At 43.2% G+C, this 24897-nt stretch overlaps 1 protein-coding gene across 6 annotated transcripts in view; it reads left to right on the forward strand.

The window, feature by feature from the left end:
• GATAD2B (GATA zinc finger domain containing 2B) overlaps nt 1-24897 on the forward strand; it is an 84232-nt gene that overhangs the window by 20535 nt on the left and 38800 nt on the right. Inside the window, exons 1-2 of one of the 6 annotated variants that reach the window (XM_048827915.2) lie at nt 8209-8439; nt 9746-9845. The exons of 1 other annotated variant lie outside the window; for it this stretch is intronic. In XM_048827915.2, coding sequence (XP_048683872.1) covers nt 9844-9845 — 2 coding nt within the window. In that variant the 5' untranslated portion in view covers nt 8209-8439; nt 9746-9843. Of the gene's footprint in view, nt 1-8207; nt 8440-9745; nt 9846-10819; nt 10841-24897 lie in introns of those variants that run through there. 4 more of the 6 variants (XM_048827914.2, XM_048827913.2, XM_048827912.2 and 1 more) reach the window with 4 other exon arrangements.

Consider the following 24897-nt stretch of genomic DNA (forward strand, 5'->3'; position numbering starts at 1 on the left):
TTTTCTTATGTGTACAACACTAACAAACTTGTGCTCAGATATTCTGTTGCCAGATAGCTGGTTTTGCTTGTGGAACGCCACCAAACAAGAAGTTCTTAGAATTTTACACCCACCCCCCCACCCCCCACACACCGAGAGTGCAGGAGGGAGAAAAATTAAAATATTGACTGTTTAAAAATCAAGGACTTGATTTCAATTACATCTCTTATTTCCCCCTCTCATATGAATGTCTCAAATGACATCAAATATTGTGTTTGTGGGGAGAGTCAGTTCTGTGATTTCTGTCACATAACATGCTTCTGGTTAAAATAACCTTCTGGCATGTCTCGCCTATTGTAGATGATAGAAGACTTCAACCAAGGGCTAGATTCAACACAACAGTGTGTCTTCACCCCTGACTGCCATTTTCCTTGTGCCTGTTTTAACCCTTGTCCTGCCTGGCTACATTTAATAGACTTGTCTGGCACTTGTCCCAAAAGTTATGAAGTCCCTAGCCACCTTTATTGATTGTTGTGGGATTGCACTCTCAGCCCAGCTTTCTGGTTTGGTGTGCAGTGGCCATGTTAGGCCATACATCTTGTCTTGTCATTGCTTACACGTGCATGATTTATTCTGCCTTTGAAAAAGTGACAGCAGCAAATCTTAATTTGTTTGAAATTTGGATAGATTCCCAATAAATCTAAATTAATAACTCAAAGCAATTTCATAAATACCATCCTTTCCTACCTTTCTGGTCAGCTGCCTGTTTCACTCCTCAGATAACTAATTAGAAAGGTAACATGAAGGCTCTCACGCTATAGACTCCTGCCACTGGCTGTTTGAGTTATATAAGGATCCTTTAAAAAGCACAAGTGAAGAAAATGCAAGGACTTCTAGACTTTAATCTCCTAGCAGAGCAAGCATGATTCAGGAGAGATTTCTCAGCCATGGATCACTTGAAGATAATCAGGTTCTGGAAAGAGTGCTGCATAGAACCAGTTATTGTTACCACTCTTGTAGACTATGAAAAGGCCTTTCACTAAGTGGAAATAGAAGCATCCAGAGGAAAGGATCCTAAAATGCGTTTAAGTGAATGGTCCTGTGACTACCAGTACCTTTTGCCTTCTTGCTATAGAGAATCTTCAGAAGTCCTGGATGGGAGGTAGAGGAATGGATTGAAGCAGAATCACCGAGACACCTCAAAGTAGTGATTTAAAGAGCTGGACACTGATGAGGAATGCAGACAAGAATAAAAGCATCTTCAGAAATATTGGTGTATAAAGGTAGCGATTACTATTAAACTGTCTGTTTTGGGTCAATTGCTACCTACTACTGCAGACCAGGAAATGAGGTGAAGAGAAGACTGGATTGTGATGGGGGGGTGGGGATATGGGTTAGGGGACAATAGTATCAGAAGGGTAAACACCCTTTATTCACTACTGTCTACCACATGGAGGAGAAACTACTGGCTTAGAACTCCAGGATTGGGAAGATGATGCCCTGTAGAGAACTAAATCAGTGATTTGGAGCAAGCCACGGTGAGAGGATGATGGGGAAACAGATGTATGAGTGGTCTGACCTTATTTAACGCAAGATGCTTTGCATTTTACAAAATAAGCCTGATGACCTCAAGGCTCAGGTACACAAACTGTAAAATCACATGAATTAAAACTGAACTTGACACAATGCCAACTCAAAGAATCTCTCCCAACTGACTCAGTCACACAGAAGCCTGTGGCTGAGACTTGCAAAGCTAGGTGCCTAAATTTGTTTTTAAATTTCTGTTCAGGCACCGAGTAACAGCCGCATAGCTTTCAGAGGTGCTGAATACCTTTATCTCCCACTGACTTTGTGGGTTCTTATCATTCCTACAAACCAGGCCACTTGTACTTAGTCACCTAACTTTAAGCACCTGGCTTCAAAAGTGTTGGGCATTGTGAGAAGGTGAAGCTTGAAGGTCAAACATGCTCTGTTGGGAGTGAATTTCAGATCTGAAGGCCCTCAACTGAGAATACCCAGTTCCCAGGTGGACCCGTCTAGTGATGATCAGCAAGAGCATCTACACTGTTGAGATTAAGCCTAAGGAGAGGAGGGGCAATCTCAGACCTAATCATGACCCCAAACTATATAGCGTGTGTTAAATCAAGGCAGGCTTTACCTGGAAATGAATCGGACGTTTGTGCAGTCTGTGGGATGTGTGTGATGTACTCCATGCAAGAAACACTACGAGTTAAGCAGGTAGCATCTGACATTACCTGAATTTTCTTAGTGGCCTTCAAGGGTAACCTTGGAGTGTTCTGTAGGAATTGGTGTAGGAGCAACCACGGAATGGAGGATGGTAACTTAGCATGCATCCAAAAGGAAAAGTTACAAACACTTTGGCAAGTAAATATGGTTGGAGATGGTGGTTGAGAGGAAGCACGCTTGGACTTATTTGCTAACTAGGTGTCTCCTGAATTTCTAGCATCCAAACAGGGACTCCTAGATTGTGAACCTAGTGAAAGACCTGTTAAAAAAAACCTTCACCTGAGTGAAGAGAAATTGCTGCCACTTACCCATGGACATGTCTAAAGAAACCTGCCTGCTTTGAGTAGATGAACTTCCATGATCAGAGGCAGTTTTTGGCCAAGCCATCTACAGTGAGCAGATGTGTTCCTTCAGAAAGCCTCCCCTCTTCATAGGAGCGAGATTTCCTTCATACGTTTTGAAGAAGCCTTGCTTCCACAGGCAATACAACAAAGCTTGTTCAGAGTTTTACGGAAGATCCTGAAGCACTCTACACAATGCAAACTGCTTGACAGCTGTGTTGGAATTCCTTTTTTAGCCTTGATTTCTCTTACTCCTCAGCTCCATATTATTTATTTATCCCTCCTTCACTTGTGTAGTCTACACGAGTGCTTGGCCACTTCCTTTCCTTGCTTCTAAAGCTGAGCATCCTTTCATCACTTGCTGTTTGTAGCATGTTCAGTGCGCACATCCTGAAAAGAATTAGCAGTGACATTTTGTTGGGCCTAAACAACCACCTCATTAGGTCATCATTCTATGGTAACTACTATGTAATTACAGACTAATTAGTTACTTCTCCCTTTGTAAACCAAATTGTTCCATGTTATTTAATAAGGCTAACTCAGATGGTACCAATGCTTGGAATGGCATGGGAACTCTAGTGTAATTACCAGATTCTCTGCACCTCATGGATTAAGTACATGATAGTAACTCTGTATTATAGATTACATGGTTATTTGTGCACTGTGGAATAGTTTATTTTTAGAAGAATGGATACTTCATGCAGGTTTCAGTGGTTTGCATGCAAAATCTTGTAAAAGATGTAATTTGTAAGTCGGTCATATTTATGCTTGCTCCACAAATAAATTAAATATAGTACTAATTACATGCACTAAGTATCTCCAAATTTACTATAGTGCTCTTGTTAACCTTTGATTATTGTAATTTTGTAACTTGCCACCAAAAATGAAACCTCCTATTTTGCAAGATATTTCTGCTGTGCGTTAACACCATAAACAAACAATTTACTCCTTTTTGACTGACACATTGGATTCTTAATTTGTGTTTTCTGAACAGAGTGTAGTGCTAAATTTTGAAGTAATCTGTTTTATCAGCTTTGGAACATACTAAAACATTCATTAATGGACTAGATTTTACTAGAATTAAACAGTCTCGAACAGTCCATTTTTAATAGATGGTACAGAGAAGTGGGTTAACCTGTAGTTTTTAGCTGTCTAATATTGTGTAGGAACTTTAATCCTGTTCATAACAGAATGAGTTGAAAATGATATATAATTAAAAGGATATTGTCTATTTAAACCTTAGAAATACAAGGTGAATGAGGTAATATCGGTTATTGGACCGAAGAACTTCTTTGGTCCAATATAGGATATTTGAAATAGATAAGTATTAGGTAATAGATTACTTCACCCATCTTGTAGCTGTGTTGGTCCCAGGATATTAGAGACAACAATCCTGCATATGAATTTAAACATTAGCTGTTTTTAAGTGTTTAGCCTGTGTTGTTAATGCATTAATGATTGAAATGGAAAATTTTAAAAATACAACTTTTTATATGGTGCTTGTGTGATGAAAAATTAAGTTAGTTTCATGTTCTTGGTGAATTTCACTTTCACGGTCTTAATTCTCTAATGTCTGGAATGTAAATGCAGGGGAGATTTTGTGTAAAAACTATATTAGAAATATTTCCAGGATTATTTTAAATTTAATCAGCCCAGATTTCATAAATATTTGGTGGTTTTTAACCATCTAAATCTCTGGGTCAAATATGAGTTGTTGTCCTTGTCACTTTCTAGAAGAATTGCACTGTACAAAGCTTAGAACAGAATCTGATTCCTTAACAAGAACTTAGAACTTAGTTTGGTATTAGAGTGGGTCAGACTGGGGCAACAAATGCACCAACACACACACACAATATAATGGTTGAAAACTTCACTAGAGATCACGACAAACAGAGTAGGATAATGTGTGTATCCTTAGTGTAGTCTTGCTTGTGAGGTCTAAGGTCATATGGTGATACTTCATATGAAAGTTTGTACAGAACATTTTATCTCCTGTATAAGTTTACTTGAAACAAAAAAAGACACGACATGAAATTGGGGCACAAGCTCAGTATTGTGTGTTTGCATCAGGGATAAAATGGTGTGTGTCTGTGTGTAGGCACTCAGTGCTGAAGCATTCAATATATTTGGATGAAAGCTGTGTATGAATTTCCAAAGTGCAGCAAGTCTCTTGCTTATTAGCTGAATTTCTTTGAGAATTGATCAGAAGCCTCTCTGCGGGTGCAGGGATTTGGCTTTCAAAGGCACATGAACTGGAGTGTGAGCAGCAGTCTCTCTAGAGGGTAGGGCAGGGGTTGGAACTCTTAGGTATTCTTCTTTGCTCTTCTGCTGACTCACTGACCTTGGAGAAAGCCACTTAACATGTCTGTTCCTCATTTTATAAATCTTGCAGCTGTGAGGTAGTCCAGGTATAGCTTTGAAAATGTAAAGTGCTATACTAGTGTTAATTCTCCATATAGCTAGTAAAAAGAAAAGGAGTACTTGTGGCACCTTAGAGACTAACCAATTTATTTGAGCATGAGCTTTCGTGAGCTACAGCTCACTTCATCACTGTAGCTCACGAAAGCTCATGCTCAAATAAATTGGTTAGTCTCTAAGGTGCCACAAGTACTCCTTTTCTTTTTGCGAATACAGACTAACACGGCTGTTACTCTGAAACCTGTCATATAGCTAGTGTGTATTTTATCAATATAACAAGTAACTGAAGAGTTAAATATAATGGGCCAAATTCTGCTATTATGTAGGTATTCGGTGCTCAGCCTCTGTAACATCAATGGAATTGAGTACCTATGTCTGAAGATACATTAACTGAGGCGAATTCTATCATTTAGACTAAATGAATTAATAACTTGCACCTTCCAACAATGTGGCATCAGTGTTTGAATTCAGAAGTCTTCAGGGTAACATTTAAGAAAGGTCTGCTATTTACGATCAGTTTGTAATCATCCCCATCATATTTGAACTTTTTGGGTATTCTGATAGTGACAGATTTCCATAGGCCTCTGTTGTAAATGCAACATAAATTAATACCCTCTTATTATCTAGTGTTTGTTTAGTGTTGCTAAATTCACACCCAGTTCTAGGACAAAAAGCTTTGAAGGGCTCAAGCTGCCAGCAGATGTTTGCTAGGAACATCTGTCAAAAGCTAGTTTGAATTGGGTTGCCTCATGGTAGCTGAGCATTCTTAGTAGTAGTTCAGTATATTTTTGCAGCAAATAGGTGTAGAATATTGTCACCTTAATAGGTCTTAATTCTAGTTCATGGCAATATTTCAAAATGATCTCAGTACAGAGACCCAGAGCTGATGGGCATTTATTGGGCTGAAGGAAGCATGCATTATGGTTACTGAACAATTTTTTGCAGATTTTTCTGTACTACTGAACAAAATTCTCATGATCATGAGATTCCTCAGTTACCACCAATTTCACACCATTCCCTAATAATGGATCTGCCTTATCTCTGTTGCACCAACCAAACCTTCTTTTCCTCGGTCAAATCACTCTTCACAACTTGCATCTGACTTTTCTCCTCAAGCCTCTGGTGCCATCTGCTTCCACTCTTGCACCTGATCCTTAGTTGTTAGATTGCACCTATATAATCTAGACCTAAATTCTCCTGGGGGAAGGGACCTTGCCTTTCTGTGTACCTATAAAGTGCCATGTACACATGCTGTGCTATATAGAGCTGCAGGAATCTGTAGTTTGAAATTGCTTTATTTTGGCCCAGTTATAATGCATCAGTGTAGGACTTGAAAAACCTACTCTCCCCAAACATAATTAGATTGGGTGATTGGGGCTGAATGGTACCCTGTCTGCTTTAATGGCTTGAGGAGTGCAGGTGTGGCAGTTCCTAGTTATAGCATTTGAGTGGTGCTCTTCAGCCCTGCTGTCTCCCTCATCACCCGTCCCCTGGCAGTGTGCGAAAGTCTGAGTGAGAGGGCTAAGGAATGGCTCAGAGCCTGGAGGTAGATGTAGTATGTAGCAGAAGTCCAAGAGGAGCAAGACTGGGTATACCAGAATGGTACAGCAGAGCTCCAAAGGATCAATATTGCTGTGGGGAACAGACCAGAGAGAGATTAGTGGTGTTGAGTCCAGTCCATTAGGCAAGACCTAGGCCTCATGGGGATATAGTCAGAGGAAACAGCTTGTGGAAGACGAGCTTTCAGGCCCAAATTTTAGGGGAAGACCCAACATCTTGCCATTGGGACCTCAAGTCATGGGAAGGCCTGATGAGCAGGAGACACTGTGCAGATGGGGCCCCAACTACTATGGGTCTGGGGTGTCCAGGGGTGTAGTGGATGGCTGACCAGTGAAGGATGGATAAGGAAAACTGAGAGCAGGAGGCCAGAGCCTTTGAGCTCAGCCAGTCAGGGAAGATATGAGACCAGACCTACTCTGGGGATGGACAGCCTGAACATGTCAGACCATCTGGGGATGGGCACTAGACTAGACAAATGGAGGGGGTTCAGGGGAAAAAGCATGTAGGTTAGACTTAAAACCACTTCATTTGATTTTCCCTTGCTCTTGGGAGATACTCCTGAGTACTGTAAGCACATGCACTGTTTTATCTCTCTGTAGGTAGTAGTAACTGACTTGCGGTGGGGTGGAGGGAGGGTTTTGGGGCTTTTTGGCCTGAACAATAAATTGAGTGCTTAGACTTGGACTAGTAAGGATTGGATACATTTTTTCCAAGCCCTGCTGATGTGCACAGGTATTGGAATAAGAGATATTATATTATATGAACACCAGATGGAATACAAAGTAACTTTTTTTTTTTTTGCACACCACCACCTTTCCTACAAAAATATGATGCCATGGTCAGAACCTTTGGGTACATTCTTAGTGTGTTATCAAACCCCAACAAAATATCAGTCATAATCCTAGTGTGGTGAAATGCATGGAGAGCATGTCAGAGATAAAGCTGCTGTTAGGACAGTGAGGATGCTGTGAAGAAGTGGTTTCATTTCCGTTAATGGTGTGGCATGCATGGAAGGTAGAGTAATGTGGGGTATGGTGATCTACCTGGTTTTGACTGGAACATGTACAAGAGCTGTAACTGATCACCTCTGTGAAACACCTGTAACAAATTGATTGTAGGAAGAGAATACGCCAGTTATAATCAAGTTACTGGTATTGGAGGGAAAAAATTAAGGGGTTGATGCCTTGATGTCTGACGCCAGGATTTCAGGAATGCTACAAAAATCCCCATCTTTCCTGCATTGGCTATTCCCTGACTCCTAACACCAGGGAGGTAAGCCTGTGTGTTGGTGAGATGCAGAAGAATGAGATTATTGGCATTCTCTTTCTTATGGATACGTCTTTATTAATTGCTTCCCCACATTGATGGAATGTCCTTAAAATTTGTTTTGGGAACTAAACAGTTAAAATAGCGTTGGAGGAAATGAGCTCTCATGAATGAAGACAAAGTTTGGCAAGATGCCAGAATCTGCTGGGGGGGGAGGGGGGAGGCAGCTAACTGACTTTTATACCACAAACGACTTAAAAAAATTAAGAGATAATTCCATGTCCTGAGGTTACAAACCGGCTGCAACTGGTTTTTTTCCCCTGCCCCCGCTAGGCATCATGGGTAAAAGTAAGCATCCCCCTTTTCTTTTGTTTAATATAACAGTACAGCGCATGATTGGCAGGGAAGTGCCCGTTTTGAGACAGGGTTTCTGCAGGTCCCTAGAGGGGGATGGCACGCGGGGCCGCCCATGTTCTACGGAGAGGGCTTCTCATAAAAAAAATCTGTCTTTCTTTCCCTCCCTCCCCCTTCTCACTCTGTCTTCTCTTCTTTCTGTCTCTCTTCCTCCCTTCTTTTCTCTGTCTCTAATTTTCTTGACAACTAAAGGAGGCAGCAGGATATTGTACCTGTAAGTATTCTTTAGACTGTCCTTTTTAACAGACAAAAGGCTCTTTATGGATTATATCATGGCTATTTTCTCTCTCCTTTAACATGAGTTGGAAGGTTAAATGTAATGTTTTTTACATTATATTTAAAGAGAACTGCACTGTTGCTTGTGTTTGCTGTTGGACTGATTCCCTCCCCTACCTCCCAAAAAACCTCACCTCTGTTCAGGTTCCTTGTTCAGAGTGCGGTGTTCTTGTGGAATTACTAAATACGACTCTCCCTGATCTAAAGCTGCAAGGGAAGGCTTATTTTGGGTATATAAAATTTTTTCTTTTGTCTGTAGTGCTGATGGCTTGATGTAATAGCTTCCCCCCCCCCCCCCCTTCTTTTCATGTCAGCTCCAACCCCTCTCTGTGAATGGAGTCAACCAGCTGACGAGGGTTAGTGCTGGCATGGTGCCAGGGGCTGTGAATCTGTGTGTGCGTGTGTGTAAGTGTATACAGAGCACAAAGGGAAGGCCTGCAGTCTAGGAAATCACAGGCTATTATATAAGGCAGCCTGCGTCATCTCTGCTTGCTCAGGCTGACGGATGGGGAGTAGAGCTAGAGGAGGACTGTTAAGAGGAAAACTCCCCCTTTGCCCCCTCTTTATTTTTAAATGACCAGTTCATTGAGAAGGGATAATGTCTGCAGCCTTGCAGGGCCAGTTACCCCAAACGTTCAATTATAGCCACATTCCTTGTGAGGAAGAGATTTCTTCCCTCCATCCACCCCCTTTGGCTTTTGGAAAGAGGGAAGCAGCTTATATTTTTGTCGCCTCATATTTTTAAATGATTTTGAGTGGGGAAACCTACAGAATGTCCTGACGTATCTAACAGCTGTAGTTAGTTAAGGTCTCTGTTTTAATACCAAACTGGTTTTAATAACTTAGCTTTTCAGAAAAAAAACACACCTGAAAAATAAATGTCAGATACTAGAGCAAATACTAACGTTTTGCTCCTTCTGCTCCTCTTTCTTGGTAGAGCCTGACAAATGGTAGTAGAAATACTTTTTTTTTATGCCATCTGCTACACACAGTTGGGTTTGTACCGTACAAAAGTCAAACACATGACAGCAAAACTATAGAATGTTCTGAGCTTCCACACATCTGGACAGTTGCAGTTTTGGGTTCTGGCTGGGGTGGTGGTGTGTTAATTGCTGTACAGTTCCTATACTCCGTTGCAGTGATGGGCATTTTGTTATGTGAGACAGTGAATTGATTTAGAAGTTGTAATTTTTTCTTACTGACCACAATTTTTTTGCATTCATTTTTTGTAATTTGCTTTCTAGATACATTGTACTGCACAGACCCCGAATTTGTGTTGGAGAGATGAGAATTATGTATGCACATTAATGAATAGAGCTGTCGTAATGTTACCGTTTCCTTTATGTGAGTACTTATATTTGCTGTGATTATATTTGCTGTGATCATTCAGATCTAAAGAACTGGTTTGTAAGGGAAAACAGTGGAACTGTTTAGTGAGTTTGCGCTGAATGACTATAAGAATTTATGGTCTGCTGCAATCTAGAGACAGCTCCCTGATTCTGTTGAGAACTAGCATTACGGTTTGTCTTTTTAAATTTTTTTTAACTCTTGCACAATCTGAATGAAATTATGAATAAAAACCTAGTTTGAATCCCTAATTTATGAATGGCTCTTCTCACTTTCAGCATTTGGAATATTTAAGAATATTTATTTGCTTGCAATTTTTCCTTTGTCAAGGAGGATTTAGGATTGTCTTTCTTTTAAAGAAAGATGCATTTTTTTGTTAATGATAAAACCTACGTGATAGGCCTACTTTTCCTCCTTAGCTGCATGAAATTCCCCCCCATCCACAAATATCCAATCACACCATAGTATCTCTTTGCAAGTTACACACTAATGTGAATTGAGTGTAATATTCCTTGACAACTTACAAGCTGAAGCATCAGGATTCAAAGAGCAGCGTGTTATTTGTTAGTGTTTGGTATCGGTGTTCTTGCAGATCTCTCTTCTGACTGCCTAGCCGTTAAGTCATAATTACCTTTTTAGGTTGTTATCCTTTTTATAGCATTGTATGGAAATGCTCATCTTGGGAGCCAGCCATTTTGTGTGTGCTGTGTTGAAATGCATTTTACGACATAGATGTTGGTTTGTATTCAGCATAGATGGAAGTTAAGACATTGTAGCATTGCATATGTCAGGCTCCTTTGAGTCATTAGACAAATGATTTCATCGTACGCTGCTGGTCAGCTGCCCTAGCAGGTTCAGAATGAGAAGCCAAAATCTGTGTAAAATCCTTAGTTTACATATAGGCTTGTTTTTTTGTTTGAGGGTGAAACTGGAATCTTTAGCATGTCTGAATTTAAAGTGGCTCTTGGGTAGCATGAGTGGAGAGTCTTAAGGTAAGCAGGACCTTTGCTTTGTTAGTGTGTGTAAAGAATTTTCAATACCAGTAAACAATAGAAGATTGATTTAATATTTTCTTTTGTCCAAAAGAGGTATTTATTTTGAATACATTAATTAGGATGTAGCAGGGTTTCTGTTTTTTTGAAATTGTAGATACCAAGATGGTGGAAATTGGCTTTTTGGCTTGACTCCTCTGTTTAAAATCAGTTGGATTTGTGGAAGTAAGAAGACTTCAGCATTTTTAATTTGCCTGTAGCTTTAATGTGCATTGAGGTGGTTCGGTTGAATGCTTAGTTCTAGTTTTCTTTCTGTTCAGATGTGATGATGTCATGTGTTTTTCTTTAAATTGGACCAATACATAACTTCATTCACGTGCTGCCAGACCAAGAAGCTGCTAGAGTTAGGTGTTAAATCTTGTATACCTCTGAGTGGCTTACACTTTTTCTTATCCCCAAACCTTATGGATTATAAACTTGTTTTAGTAAACCATCTTGTTTGCTTTCTTGAAATAACGCAGCTTCAACTATTCTTGATTTTCTGTTTAAAGAATCTGTTTTAGTGTGGCTTTTGTGTCTGTGTGTGTGTGTTGGTTCTACTGTCTTCCTCTGGTCCCTGAGGTTTAATCCATTTGTCTGGAGTTCCTACTGGTGGGTTGGGGTAAGGTCCTGTATGCTTTAGTAAGAGGTCTAGTTTAAGGTACACCACAGCATAAGAGATGGGAATCAATGGAAAGACATTGTTAAAAGATTGCAAGTTCCTCTCCCTGTGGGTGGTGGAGAAGGTTACATACACCTGTGTGAGAATAATGCTCTACCAGTTTTTTAGATGGATTTCATTAGTTTGATCCTGTGTTTTAGGGACCTTGGGTCTGGCTCAGTAGTGGGGGTGGAGAAACAGTTTGGGTTGCCTAGAAGAGTTGAGATTTGAGGTGAGTGGGAGAATGATCAGGTCTCTTTTATTTATTAATGAACCTGAGTGTGGCCTGCATGAAGGCTGGTTTTAGCTAACTGGAACCCTTGTGGCTGGACCACTCTGTTTGTGGTGCCCTGTTGATTGGATGGCTTCTCTTCTTCACTGGTTCTATTTTTCACATGGTGGTGGGAGTTGTCTCATTGTTTCCTGAGGCCTCCTGTGCAGGGACATGGTCAATTTGTCATGTAGGTGTATTTGTTTGCCTTCCACTTGGGAAGAAGAGAACACAAGCTAATCTTCTTGCTTCTCAGCTAGCATTAAAGAGGCTTCTAAATGTCTTTCAGTTATTGTAGATGGCAGTCTAGTTCTGTTCTTGCTTCGCATTATTGGTGGCAATGTTAGCTGTCTTTTTACCACAACTTCCTACTCTGAAAAGTTGTCAGATTTTCATTTTTCATTTTCCATTTTCAAAGGACTATACAGACTTATTCCCCTTTTGAGTATTACTTCACTGCTTTTAGCACAGTCCTCTCCCTTACTGTAGTTCATTTAGAATCTTTTCTAACATCTTTGTCCTGAGGGATCTCACTTTACAAATATGGCTACGCAGCAAAATCTCAATGAGTGCCATAGGGTCTGCCATATGTCTGTGTTTAAAGCAGTGTGGCTCTGGTATGGAACAACTGACAGGATCTGAGATTACTGGCCTTCAAGACAAGTGACCTGTGTCTCCATATGCCAGGAATCAGTTCACTTGCAGTGAGATGCAACCACCTCCCTAGGTAGGTGGACTGTAAAGTAGCCTATGTCACAGGATGGTGTCAAGTTTTGGTCAAGAACACCAGGACAGCCTCTTCCCCTTCCACCTACCCCCCTACTCCCTGTAGAGGAGTTAGCTTAATTACTTTCTATAAGCAAAGGGGGGAGAGGTGTTAGATGAGTTGTAAATAGTCAGATACATTTTACAAATGTTCTAGATCAGTGGTTCTCAAACTTTTGTACTGGTGATCCCTTTCACACAGCAAGCCTCTGAGTGCGACCCTCCTTATAAATTAAAAACACTTTTTTATATATTTAATACCATTATAAATGCTGAAGGCAAAGCGGAGTTTGGGGTGGAGACTGACAGCTCACAGTCCCCCATGTAATAACCTCACGATCCCTCTCAGGGGTCCCAACCCCCAGTTTGAGAACCCCGTTCTAGATCATGGAAGGTGCAAAAAAAGCTCTTGGGTTGATACGGTGTGTGTAGAGTGGAGAAGACTGGAGGAAAAGTTTCGACAAGCAGGGAGATGGGAGTAGTGAGGCAAGGTCTTTGGTGATGAGGGGAACAGGTCCATGGAGAGCCTGTGTAAAGGAGGAGGTCTCTTGGGAACTGTATCTTGAAATGAATAAGGAGCCAGTGGAGCTGTTTGAGGTGGAGGCTGATGTGCTGTCGCTTCTCTGTATGTTTAAGCTGGTGCCTGGTAACATCTTGCATTTCAATTGCCTTGTCCTCAGGTCCCAGACATCCCTAATATACAATTTTAGTGAGAGGGGAAAGGAAGGTGCAGATGAAGCAGAGTTGAGGTCTGTAGAGAGATGAAATGTGTTTGCGTTTGTTTCAACTACCTGCAACATTGGTACCAAACTGCTTCTAAGGTCTCCTCTACTAAATCCCCCTCATAAGAACTTGATGGTTATTCCTTGAAAACATTGGAGGGCAGAGTTGGTCCTGCTGAGACTCAGACCTGTTTCAAACAGGAGGCATAGACTCCCTGAGCCTTTCACCACCAGCCTTAAGTGACAGGTCTTCGCTTGTCCCCTACAGTGGGTTTCAGTGGACACAATCAAATACCTTTAATTTGTGTAATATTTTAATTAATTTCTTGAATTGGAGAAGGGCTGTGAGATTCACTTAGTCCTCTGGTATGAGTTGGCAGGGCCAACATGCCTTTCATTTACCATCCAGACTCTTTCTATAGATAGCAATTGGTATGGGCAAGGCAAGGTTTAAAAGGAAGAAAAACCTAAATGGTCTTGAGCCAGTCAGCAGCTGCTGAGTCAGCAGGGTTCAACTTGGGAAGACCCATAGGGAGCCCAACACAAAAAGAGCAACCAGCCAGTGTGTGTGCAGCATCCTCCACAGATGCACAGTGGGATGGATGCCCCAGGTATGGTTGGTCTTGGCACAGTGAACCATGCCACACCTGGATCTGTTAAGCTGGCATTAAAGGTGGCATGGGAGCCCAAAGCCTGGTAGCCATTTGTCCAGCCTGGTGATATGGGAGCTTGTGGTAATGGCAGCAGCTCTCTCATTCTGTCAGCAGTGAGCTGTTGATACCAGCTGGATGGTGAGCACGCAGCACTGTCTGTGGAGGATTTCTCTTGCAAAGGTGGTGGTGGAATTCATCTCGGATATCCCTGAAGAATGGCAAGTGTGGCATTTGCTTTACCTTGGTAATCAGTTTACTGGCCGCATTCTGACGCTAGATAAGTGAAGGAATATTGGCTAGGACTGGTAACTGCACAAGTTCTGTTGGTTTCAGTGTGTCTGTGATAATTCTTATGGTATGATCAAGCTTAGTGTCTACTAGTGTAACGTGAGAAGCGTTTAATCAAACTTAGGGCACAATATTCTCCAAACGAGTAGCAGAGAATGAGCCCCAGACTATGCAGTGTTTGTGCATTGGCTCCCCAGGTGGACCCTACCACCTTGTTCAGGAAACACTTTCTGCTCTTGATGTTTCAAGGTATTTAGTGTGATCGTATTTGTATGTGAGCTTTCAATCTAGGGTGACCCATAGATACACTGGCTTTTTAACATCCTTTTGAATCCAGGCTGATGGATTGTACTACTTGTTGTGTTCGTGGTGGACAGCCACACCAATGAAACTACATCCCATGTGTTGCTTCCAGGGACTGAATGTCCCGTCCCACGTGTTGTCTCCCAAAGTCAGTAGTCACAGCAGCACGTCTGCTGCTTAGGGAACTGAGATTTTTAAATGGAAGGATGGGGAAGGAAAAAACAAAAGAAAAGGCAGTTTTGCATGTGAAACTCCCACCCCCTTGTACTCAGTAATAGGACAAGTGTGCAACAGTGCGCGGGCACTGTGGACCAACTGCCAAGGCAATAGCAGAAGGGCATGCTGGATGAGTCATACCTCTTTGACTTTATGAAAGATGAGCAGCTCCATGAGCAACAGGAGCTGGGGCCAATTTTGATGTTTTCCTTTCTTCTTCACTGGTATTGTCATGCTTTCTTCTCTGGCGGGAAAGAGCCCAGGGAGCTGCCCCGACTATTCAGGTGCTGCCAGCTGAGTCTCCCTGGCAGCTCACTTCAGAATAGCTTCTGGGGCAGCTGAAGCAAAGATGACTAAGGAATGTGGACACTGCTTGTTCTCAGGTGAGAGAGGGGGTGGTAGTGAGAGGCCTTGCGTTGCTGAAGACTAACTTGGCCAGGGAAATTTTCCTTTAAGAAATGCCAGACTGGGTCAGTTGAACAGTCCATCTAGCCGAATATGCGGTCTCCAGCAGTGGACAGTACCAGCTGCTGCAGGGTTTCTTGCACCTTCCCTGAAGAAAGCCATTTTGGAGTAGTCTGCCCACAAAGTTCTTTCAACCCCTGTTAGAGATTGACTTAAGCTGTGAAGCAGGAAGGTTTGCATCCTTCCAAAATGCTTGTTTTTTTAATTCCTTTCAGTTAGAACCTCTGGATGATATTATTACAGTATAAACGCCCTATCCTGTTTTGAATCCTGCCAATGATTTCTTGGGGCAAAGAGTTCCAGTGTCTATGTGAGAAAATATTCCACCTTAACAGCTTTGAATTTGCCACCTTTTAGTTTAATTGAATGTCCACTTGTTCTTCCATCTCATCTCAGGGTGAATAGGAGGTGCTCATTTATCTTCAGATCATTATTTTTGTGCCCTTACCACATCTCCTCAGTAAAACAAACATCCCACCTCTGCAATCTCCATCTGAGATTTTTTTCATGCCTGTAATCATTTTCACTGCGATAAAGAGGTGGAATCTTTGAGCCAAAGAAGATAGAGGCATCTGTTTAGTTAGAAATCTATTTCTCACTTGTTTAGACCCAAAGACTCATGCTAGAGGCTCCATGCTTGTGGAGGAAGGGACCAACAAAGCTATGCCCCCCATTCATCAGTTTAGTAGAGCATTTCCAAAGTTATTTGTCAGGGCATTATCGCAAGTCATGGACCCGGGCCCCGTTGTGCTAGGTGGTGTACAAAAATGGAACAAAAAGGTGGCTCCTGCCTCAGGGAGCTTACGGTCTTTGTATGGTTGGAGATGAAGGTAACGGGGAGAAAGTACCGGTCAGCAGGATGGGCAGCGGCCATGGCACGCTTGCTGCCCAACCATTACCAATTCCGCTGTAGGCATTGTGGCAAAGGAGAGTTTGAGGGCAGTGAGGTAACCTTGTGACGGTTTATGCTTGAGGGGCAGCATGGGAGAAAGCACAAAGGTGCTTGTTTAAAGTTTAAGAACTGGGCAATATGGTCTGGCATTGTTGGCAGAGTGGAGGGCAGGAGTCGATTCTATGGCGATTGGCTGTGAAGGACCTTGAAAGTTAAGAGAAGTTGTTTGGTGCAGTTGAGTAGGGAGAGGCAGTGGAGTGACAGAGTGGGTGACAGTTGTCAAAGTGAGGGGACAAGAAAATATTTCCAGCAGTATTTTGAATGGGGGCAAGAATGGATTTGTCAAGGTGAGAGAAGAGGGTGCTGAAGTAGTCAAGATGTGACTGAGATCTGGGATGAGAGCTCTCACAGGATGGAGAGGAAAGGCTGATCTTTGAGATGTGCAGGAAGAATCATGTACATATTTTAAAGAATAACTTACTAATACGTGCCTTACCCTTTTACCGTTTTATACTTGGAAATTGTCACAGGACTCGTGACTTTCCCCAAGGCACACAGTGAGTTGCTGGCAGACCTGTGACTAGAGTCCAGGTTCCCAGTCCCTTGCTTTAACTAGAAAGCCAGATTATCTACAGTATCTAGACACATAGCAGACTCTTGTTAGCAAACTTGCTTTGCCATCCCATGTCCCTCAGCTTTCCAAGCTGTTAGGCCATCCAGTATCTGATTCAGCATAAAGGGAATCTCACCCATGTATACTTAGCAGAGGCATCCTGTGTCATGATGGCATTGCTGTTCTCAGTGATAACCTTCATCTGTCATATCAAGAAGGTCCTGCAAGGTAGGAACAGCCTTTAATTTATCTGACACAGGTTGTTAATTTAATCTATGGTTGGTATACAGCCAGGGTTCTTGTTGAATGTGGGGTAATGATAGCATCCTTCAAAAGGTGATTCCTGGGACATCGTGTAGAACGAAACCCTGCGGAAGGTGATAGCTTTCCACATGTAAGAACCAGACAAACTTTCTGTCTCAGTGGGATTGAAGGGCAGTCCTGAAGTCAACGGACTTCCTTTTATATGGAGGAGAGTGGTGGTCAAAGCACCACAGAGGAAAGACTCTTCTGGTTTAATGGCAAGTGTGGGAGAGTGTAGTTTTAATGATAATATTAAGAAGATGATGGGATACAAGTGTATAAAATGATAAATTGTAGGCAGAAGGTAGTGTGAACTTTTTTTCGTTTCCTAAGTTATCAAAACATACAAACAAGGGGACATTCAATGAGGTTATAAAAGATGGCAAATTAAAAATGGATAAAAGGAACTACAAAATGCATAATTAGACTATGGAACTCATTGCCACAGGAAGGCATTAAGTCCCAGAACTTGACCAGACTCAAAAAGGAATTGGACATTTATATGGATATCAAGAATACCCAGAGTTCATTTAAAAAAAAAATTAGCAAGAGAGATATGAATCCTTTGCTTTAAATCCTGAGGTGGTTTTCTAACTAATAGGAGAGTAATAGATTGTCCCATATCTGCCTACTGCAGAGCTATTCTGCCTTCCTCTGAAGCCTCTGGCGCTACCCGAGTTGGAGACAGGATACTGGACTACGCGAGTCTCAAATCTGATCCACGCTGCAATTTCTTTGTTCTTAATAGCAGAGGACTGGCAGTGGGGACTCCTTGGTTCTCTTCTGTTACCGATTTGTGACCCAAGAAGCTCAAATCTCTGGCCTCAATTACATAGATGGATTATTGAGGACTAGACAAAGTTTAGGTCACTTAACCACACTACACCTCAGCTTTCCCATCTGTATAAGAGGAATAAGGCTTGCCTACCTCTGTAAAATGCTTTAAGATTGCTAGATCAAAAGTGCAAAAAAAGCATTAAATATTTTTGAGTGGCACCAGATCAGGTATTGAAGGATAATGCAGCTGAAGTATCTCTGACAAAAGTTCTGCTTCTTCACTGTGGAGATGCTTTTCTTAGTCATCTGGACCTTTTTTCAAAAACGTCGTTTTTAGAAGCTTTCCCCGTGGCATAGTCAGTATGGGAAGATACCAACAAAATCGTTCCTTTTGCCCTGCTTCAGGTAGGGGATGGGTCAACAGAATGTGTCTAGTCCTCGATAATCCATCTGTATAATTGAGGCCAGAGATCTGGCTGGTAAAAGGAGGACTTAAACTTTCGGGATATGTTAGCCACCATTACTGCTGCCTGCTTGCTGTCATTGCTCCTGTAGCTGCTGCTTGTGTGTAGACTGGAGGCCTTTGTAGAAACAGAAATGTGTAAAGTTTCGGTCTGGAAACATCTGTTTTGCTTCTGTGGCACTTGGGTGTTGCAGCCTTAGCACCAGGTTCCAAACTATCTCCCTTGTTTCTGCCGGGGAGGCAGTGCTGCCCACGCTCCATCCCTCCGCGTCAGCTCTGAGGGCACAGAACTTAGCTACAACTGTGTTCTGCACCTGGCTGCCCCAGCCTGGGGCATTCTTCCTTGCTGTTGAGTGATGGGTAAAGTTTTATCTTCTCCTTACTAGGAGAATCTGTTTAATCACAGGCCTTGCTGTTTTTCTCAAAGGAGTCCTCTTTGTATTTGTGAGTTATGTGGTGTTAGGCATGTAGGATGGCACATCCTGACCAAGGGGCAACAATCTTAACAAACTTGCTTTGGCATTGCTAAGTGTCAGTCCAAGAGTTGTAACCCATCAGCCTGGACTGGTGGAAGTTCTGCTTTTTGGGTGAAGGTTGTAACTGCTCCAGCACAGAAGAATGTTTTGCGACACTTACAAGTGAGGGCCATGGAGCGAAGGAGCCATTGGAGGAATGTAAAAGCTGTCATTGGAGGAAAACAGTCTCAATACACACTGTGTAGCTTGGCCACACTGTTTTAGCTTTACTGAATAGCTTCAGCTGTAACTGAGATTTTGTTGATCTACTACTAACTGTTTCTGAGGCTTCTCAGTTCAACCTCTGAACAGCACTTGTCCCTTTCCCACATGCGGACTGTGTGATGGGTGGTGCATGTGTGCACGTCTCATAGAAGCAGTCCCAAGACACATTAGTAGCTCTGGTCCACTATTCACCCCTTGATTGTCTAAATTAACAAAGCATATGTAGCTCTTCAAATAATCTTTCTTGTTTCTTTGCTTAATCTATGCAGCACAAGGATGCCATGGAAATGAGAAGTTGGGTCATGTTGTTTCTTCAGTGTCTGGGAATGGAAAACCTGCATTTCTAGTACCTGAGAAGTGAAACAGCCCAAAGCTAGAGAGACATGTGAGGGAGCAAATTAGAGAGAGAGCTCTGTTTTGCCAGTGACTGCCCTGAACTTCAGCTAAATGATGTGAGCCTAGTAACAGGTTGGCTCCCTGGCTGTTTCTGCACCAAGCTACAACGCACACACTTTACTCCAAGCTTTGTTTTTAGCACTGCTCATCCTTCCCTTTCTTCATCTGTAAATCTTGTAACTGTTGTTGCATGTTTTTCTTGAACTGAAATACAGAACAATGCAACACTTTATGTAGCATTTCTTATATGCACTGTACCCCAGTGCACATTAGAGTGAACTAATTTAGAGATAAATAGTATCCAAGGCAGGGAGAGAAATTAAGGGTGTGCCTACACAGGGATAAACCTGTGGCTGCCCGGGTCAATGGGGCTCTGGGACCCTGCAATGGGGGAGGGTCCCAGAGATCAGGCTCCAGTCTGAGTTCAAATGTCTACACAGCAATTTTTAGCCCCTCAACCCAAGTCCCATGAATCTGAGTCAGCTGACCTGAGCCTGCTGTGGCCATGCTCCAGGGCTTTTATCCCAAGAGGCCCAATCAAGGAAGAGAGAATGGGTGCAGATGGGAATTGAAGAGCTGGGGAGTCGTCAAGGCAGAGATGCTGCAGAACCATTCAGGATGGCAGGAGATGCACAGAAGAAGGCTCTTGTACTCATTGCTGAGAAACTTGGGAGGGGCTCAGTGGGGAGGCTGATTCTAGGTGGGGGTAAAGGGTGTGGGATGGGGGCAGGGGAGTAGAAGAGGAGGGGTTGGAATGAGTCCGTGATGGTCCTGGCAGCACGGAGTTTGGCACACGAGGCAGTCTGGGGAGCTGGGGCATGTTGCCATATTGGAGACAGGAGCTGCAGTAACTGGGGGCAGTGGGAATCTCTGGTCTCTGCACCTTGGTTGGGTGCATCTGATGAAGTGAGCTGTAGCTCCCGAAAGCTTATGCTCAAATAAATTTGTTAATCTCTAAGGTGCCAGAAGTCCTCCTTTTCTTTTCGTGGGTACAGACTAACACGGCTGCTACTCTGAAACCTGACGGTAGGTGGAGAACAAGGGTGGTGAGGGTCTTTCTGTCCCCAGCTTTGCCTTACAGGGGTCTGAGCAAAAAGAAACAGTTTGTACTGTAGTCTTTGGAGAAAAAGAAACCTGGTGCGGCAGCAGCATGCTCAGGTACAGGTCACATACTGTCCAGCCAAGAAGCTGCCTTGCCACTCCAGAGAGTGGGCTTCAACCCCCCCAAAAGAAAGATGACTGATAAGAAGTAGAAGAGAAGGAACTGGGTAGTTGGGAAGAGAGAGGAGTAGGCTCCAACTGATGAGGGAAGTTTTCCCCTGTATATCAAAGTATTTACTGTCTCTAGAACTGCGTGGGGGTGGGGGTGTAATGGGGGTATCCTCTTTGCTTCTCATCTGTACTCCTTCTCCCTAGGGGTCTGTTAACTCCTAAGTGTTGGTTCTCAACTCTGACACCAGCATTTTTGTGATCCAGTCAGTAAAGCTTGCTCACCTACAGAGATACACTTGGAGATAATTACAGTCTCTATCAAGTCTGAAACAAAACATGTTTTATAGCTCTTTTGTTTTCCCTTAGGGGACTTCGCCACCATTTGAGGATTTTGTTTCTCTTTTTTTTGTTTTGTTTTTTTTTTCCACCGTGAGTTTCTTTAGGGAAGTGAAATGGAGAATCCGTTTCCTTGGATGTGGAGAATTGCTGGGAGTAATTTACAGAGGAATTGCTGTGTTAGGTAGCAGGAGAAAATTCTGAATCATCTGGTTTGTATTATCTTCTGGTGAAGATGTGTTGTAAAGCCCATCATGTCTTGGCTTTCAGGTGTGACCCTGAAATGAAATATATTGTTTAATGCACTTGAATGATAGGATTCAGAGTGTTTGTATATGTATCTATCCATCTTAAAGTAATCCTATTATTGGCCAACTTTTTCACTGCTAAACACTCAAATGACTTCCTCTGATAGATTAGTCTATATCGATGTAAAGTTAGGAGTAAAAATATTTATGCTTTTGTTTGGTGTTTAGTTCCAGCTTGCTACTATAAAGGTAAACCTGAATCTGTGCATGCTGTGTCAGCTCTCAAAGCTGAGTCAAATTAGAAGCGCTTCTATTTTTTAGAAGCGGCAAAGAGTCCTGTGGCACCTTATAGACTGGAGCATAAGCTTTCGTGGGTGAATACCCACTTCATCGGATGCGTGGTTTTTTATTATTTTTTAGCTGCTTTTTGCTTTTTACTTGGGTTAGTCTGACACACAACTGGGAAGCGTTTTGCAAGTTCATGACTGTCTGACCTTCAGATTTACTTGAGTATTAATAGTTTCTTCCTTCTAAGTTAGATGAAAAAATACTTAGCTACTCCCACGGTGCCTTCTTTCCTGCAGTTTAGGAAGAGGGGAGGTTATTTTGGAAATTCATATAAATCCTAATAAAGCTGCAGGTTCTCCCCCCCCATCAACCCTCTTCTCTTCCTTCCCCATGCTTGCTTTTGCACCTGAATTAACACTGAAGGGCTCCAGTCAGTAAAATGTCTGAAGCCTGATTTAATTTTTATTGAATCTGGCTCAAAGTGCACGTTGATTTACCAAGCCAGTAACGTCTGCTGTCGAGAGGATTAAAATGTTACGATATCTGATTATGGCGATTGTGGGTTGGGTTTCTTGTTCTAGCAAAGAGGGGATTTGTAAAGAATCGGCAGCGTTTTAGGTCTCTTGGCCCTCAGATGGGTTGTGGCAGGGAGAGTCAGGATGTTATCCGTAGTAGGGTAACTTAAGGTTTTCTCCTTCAGCAAGCGGACTACTTTATGCAAACGATATTATAGTCAACACCCAGCTAATTATTAGCCAGGGTGGTTTTGGAATTGAAGCATTTTTAGTTTTCATGGCTCAAAGCAAAGTGTCCTATTTCTGGTGGTATTTCATTTTCAGGGTGCCAGGGCAGCTGAATTTCTGCCTCCAACTTGTCAAAAACTAAATCCTTATTTCTTCATCAAGGGCCTCTGTGCATTCCCATTAATGGGATTCAGCACCTCTAGTGCTGAGCTGTGGGACTGTGTAGAAAAGCCGTGTCCACTAGGGGGTGTGGTAGCGATCTCCTGGCTCCACGTGTATATGTGATAAGACAGGCGGTGCTCTGGAAGAGATCAAGACCAAGAGTCACAGCCTGGTCTCCAGACTCTCCAAGTCCCTCTCTGCTGCTTAGGAGAGAGAGGTACATCTTTTTGATTTCAGAGACAGCCCCCCACAGTTCAGCATCACCAGAGCACCTAGCCTCAGGGGCGATACCAACCTCTTCTAAAATGGCTCCTATAAAAAGATGTGTCCAGGGATCCTGGTCCTGTATTGCATTCAAGGGATCCTGGAGACAAGGTGGGTGAGGTGGTAGCTTTTCTAGGACCAGCTCCTGGTGCTGAGAGAGACGAACTTTGAGCTATGTGGAGCTCTTCCTCAGCTCTGGGAAAGGTACTCAGTGTCACAGCCAATATTTAACATAAGTAAACACATTCTAAGAGACCATTCAAGGTAAAGTGGTCCATTAACACTTCTGCATTAATTCCTAAACTACTCTGTGAAATCCTCATTTTCTTCAGGTCAGGACAAGCACTAATTGACCTGTTTGAGTCCAGACAGGATGCCAACTGCCATCAGTACTTCAGGGCTCACAGGGAGAGAAAATTACTATCAGGCACATTCCTGCAGGACTGGAGCAGTCATCTGCTTTACACCTTCCCTCCCATTCCCTTGTTCCACAGAGTCTGAAGGAAAATCAGCCAAGCGGAGCCGGTATGGCCCCAGTATCTCTGGTACACAGACTTCTAGCTGTCCAGAGAGCTGCAGGTTTGTCTTCCGCTCCTTCCAGGCTTCCTGTCCCAGCAACAAGGAAGTATTCACTCCAACACAGACACATGTCATCTGGCTGCAGGAAGAATAATCTGCTGGTCACTGTGGAGGCTGATTTTGCTTATAAAGGGTCCAGTTGGTACTATTACAATTCAGGAAAACTCTGCCCTCCAGTTTGCAATGGACATGGTTTGTGTTAGAAGCAGACTAAAGGGTTAACCCTGTTATGGGCCAGTATCCCTTAGGTATTAGAATATCCACTGTACTTGAAATCACAGAGTTAGCAGTGGCTTCCTTCAGGGTTCATGTAGCAGTTATCTCTGCTCATCACAGCATGGTCAGAGAGAAACCTATATTCTCTCACTCCTCAAGAGAAAATGAAACTGAGAATGTTGAATGCCTATCCCCTGTGAGAGGGGCTCCCCTACCTGGACTTGAATCTCGTCACTGTGCTGCTGTCTACCCTACAAGCCCCTGGCTTAGGCATCTTCGAATAAGCAGTGTTCTAATAGTTGTTAGCTCTTCTAGGAGGGTTCGTGAGCTTGCTGCCTGGAGGTAGGGAGATAAAGTTGTCAAAAGGGCTCACCCTAGTTTTATGTCTGAGGTTCTCTGATTTTTCACTTGTCATGGTGCAGCTCCCTCCCTGTTTTCTTCCCCAGACCTCAAGCTCATCCAGGGGAGTTGCATTTGTAGTCACTGCAGGTTAAAAGAGCCTTGTGTTAGGAGAGACTAAACCCTTTTGAAGATCAAACAGTTTGCAGTTTATAGGGGAGATGTAGGGGGAACCAATTAAAAGCAGACTTTCTTTCCCCCTGTAACAAGAGATGTGTTGAACACGCTACTTCTTACCCAGGAAGCCAATGCTCGGGGGGAGGGGGGCTAAGACACATTCTGCTAAGCCCACAGCAGCTTCTATGGCCTGTTTAAGACAGACTCCCCTGGTAAAGATTTACAAAGCAGCAACGTGGAGTCCAGTTCATGCTCTCATTCAGCACCACTCATTGGACTTGCCATCCTGTTCTGATTCTGTTTTTGTTAGTGATACTAGAGTGTGTTGTGGGGTTTTCTTGTTTTTTGGTTTTTTTGCCTCGAACTCTTTCCCCTGCTGTCCTCGGATGTGGGCACGGCTTGCTAATCTTCCATTAGTGGGTATTCACACAGGCCCTTGAAGGGAGGTTGGTTACTAGCATGGGCGGTGGGTAGAGCCCCCTTTTGGGGATGCTAGCCCCCGGCCCCATCCGTTCCTCCCTTGTAGTCTCGCGACCCTCCCAGAGACCCAGGTGCCTGCCCTCGGCCGCAGGAGCCCCAGGCTGGCTGGAGGCCCAAGTACCCCCCCCTCAGCTGCAGGCCCAAGCTCCCTGCAGCCAGAGCCCCATGACCCTCTGCTCCCTGCACGGCTGGAGCCACAAGCTGCACGCCCCTCCCACACCCAGAGGAGTCCCAGGCTGGCGGGAGGCCTGAGCGCGTGGATCCCCCCCCCTCCTCGGCTGGAGGTGCCCCAAGGTCCCCCCTGCCCCACCCACCCGGAGGAGCCCCAGGCCAGCCGTACCATGCCTCCCCTTCCCAGACTTCAAGCTGACCAGGATGAAAGTGTCTCACTATTGCAAAGAAGCTTTTGATATGCCCCATGTAGGTTCCAGGGTGGCTAAGGAGGT

This window comes from Caretta caretta, chromosome 24 (genome assembly GCF_965140235.1).
Source record: "Caretta caretta isolate rCarCar2 chromosome 24, rCarCar1.hap1, whole genome shotgun sequence".
Lineage (NCBI taxonomy): Eukaryota > Metazoa > Chordata > Testudines > Cheloniidae > Caretta > Caretta caretta.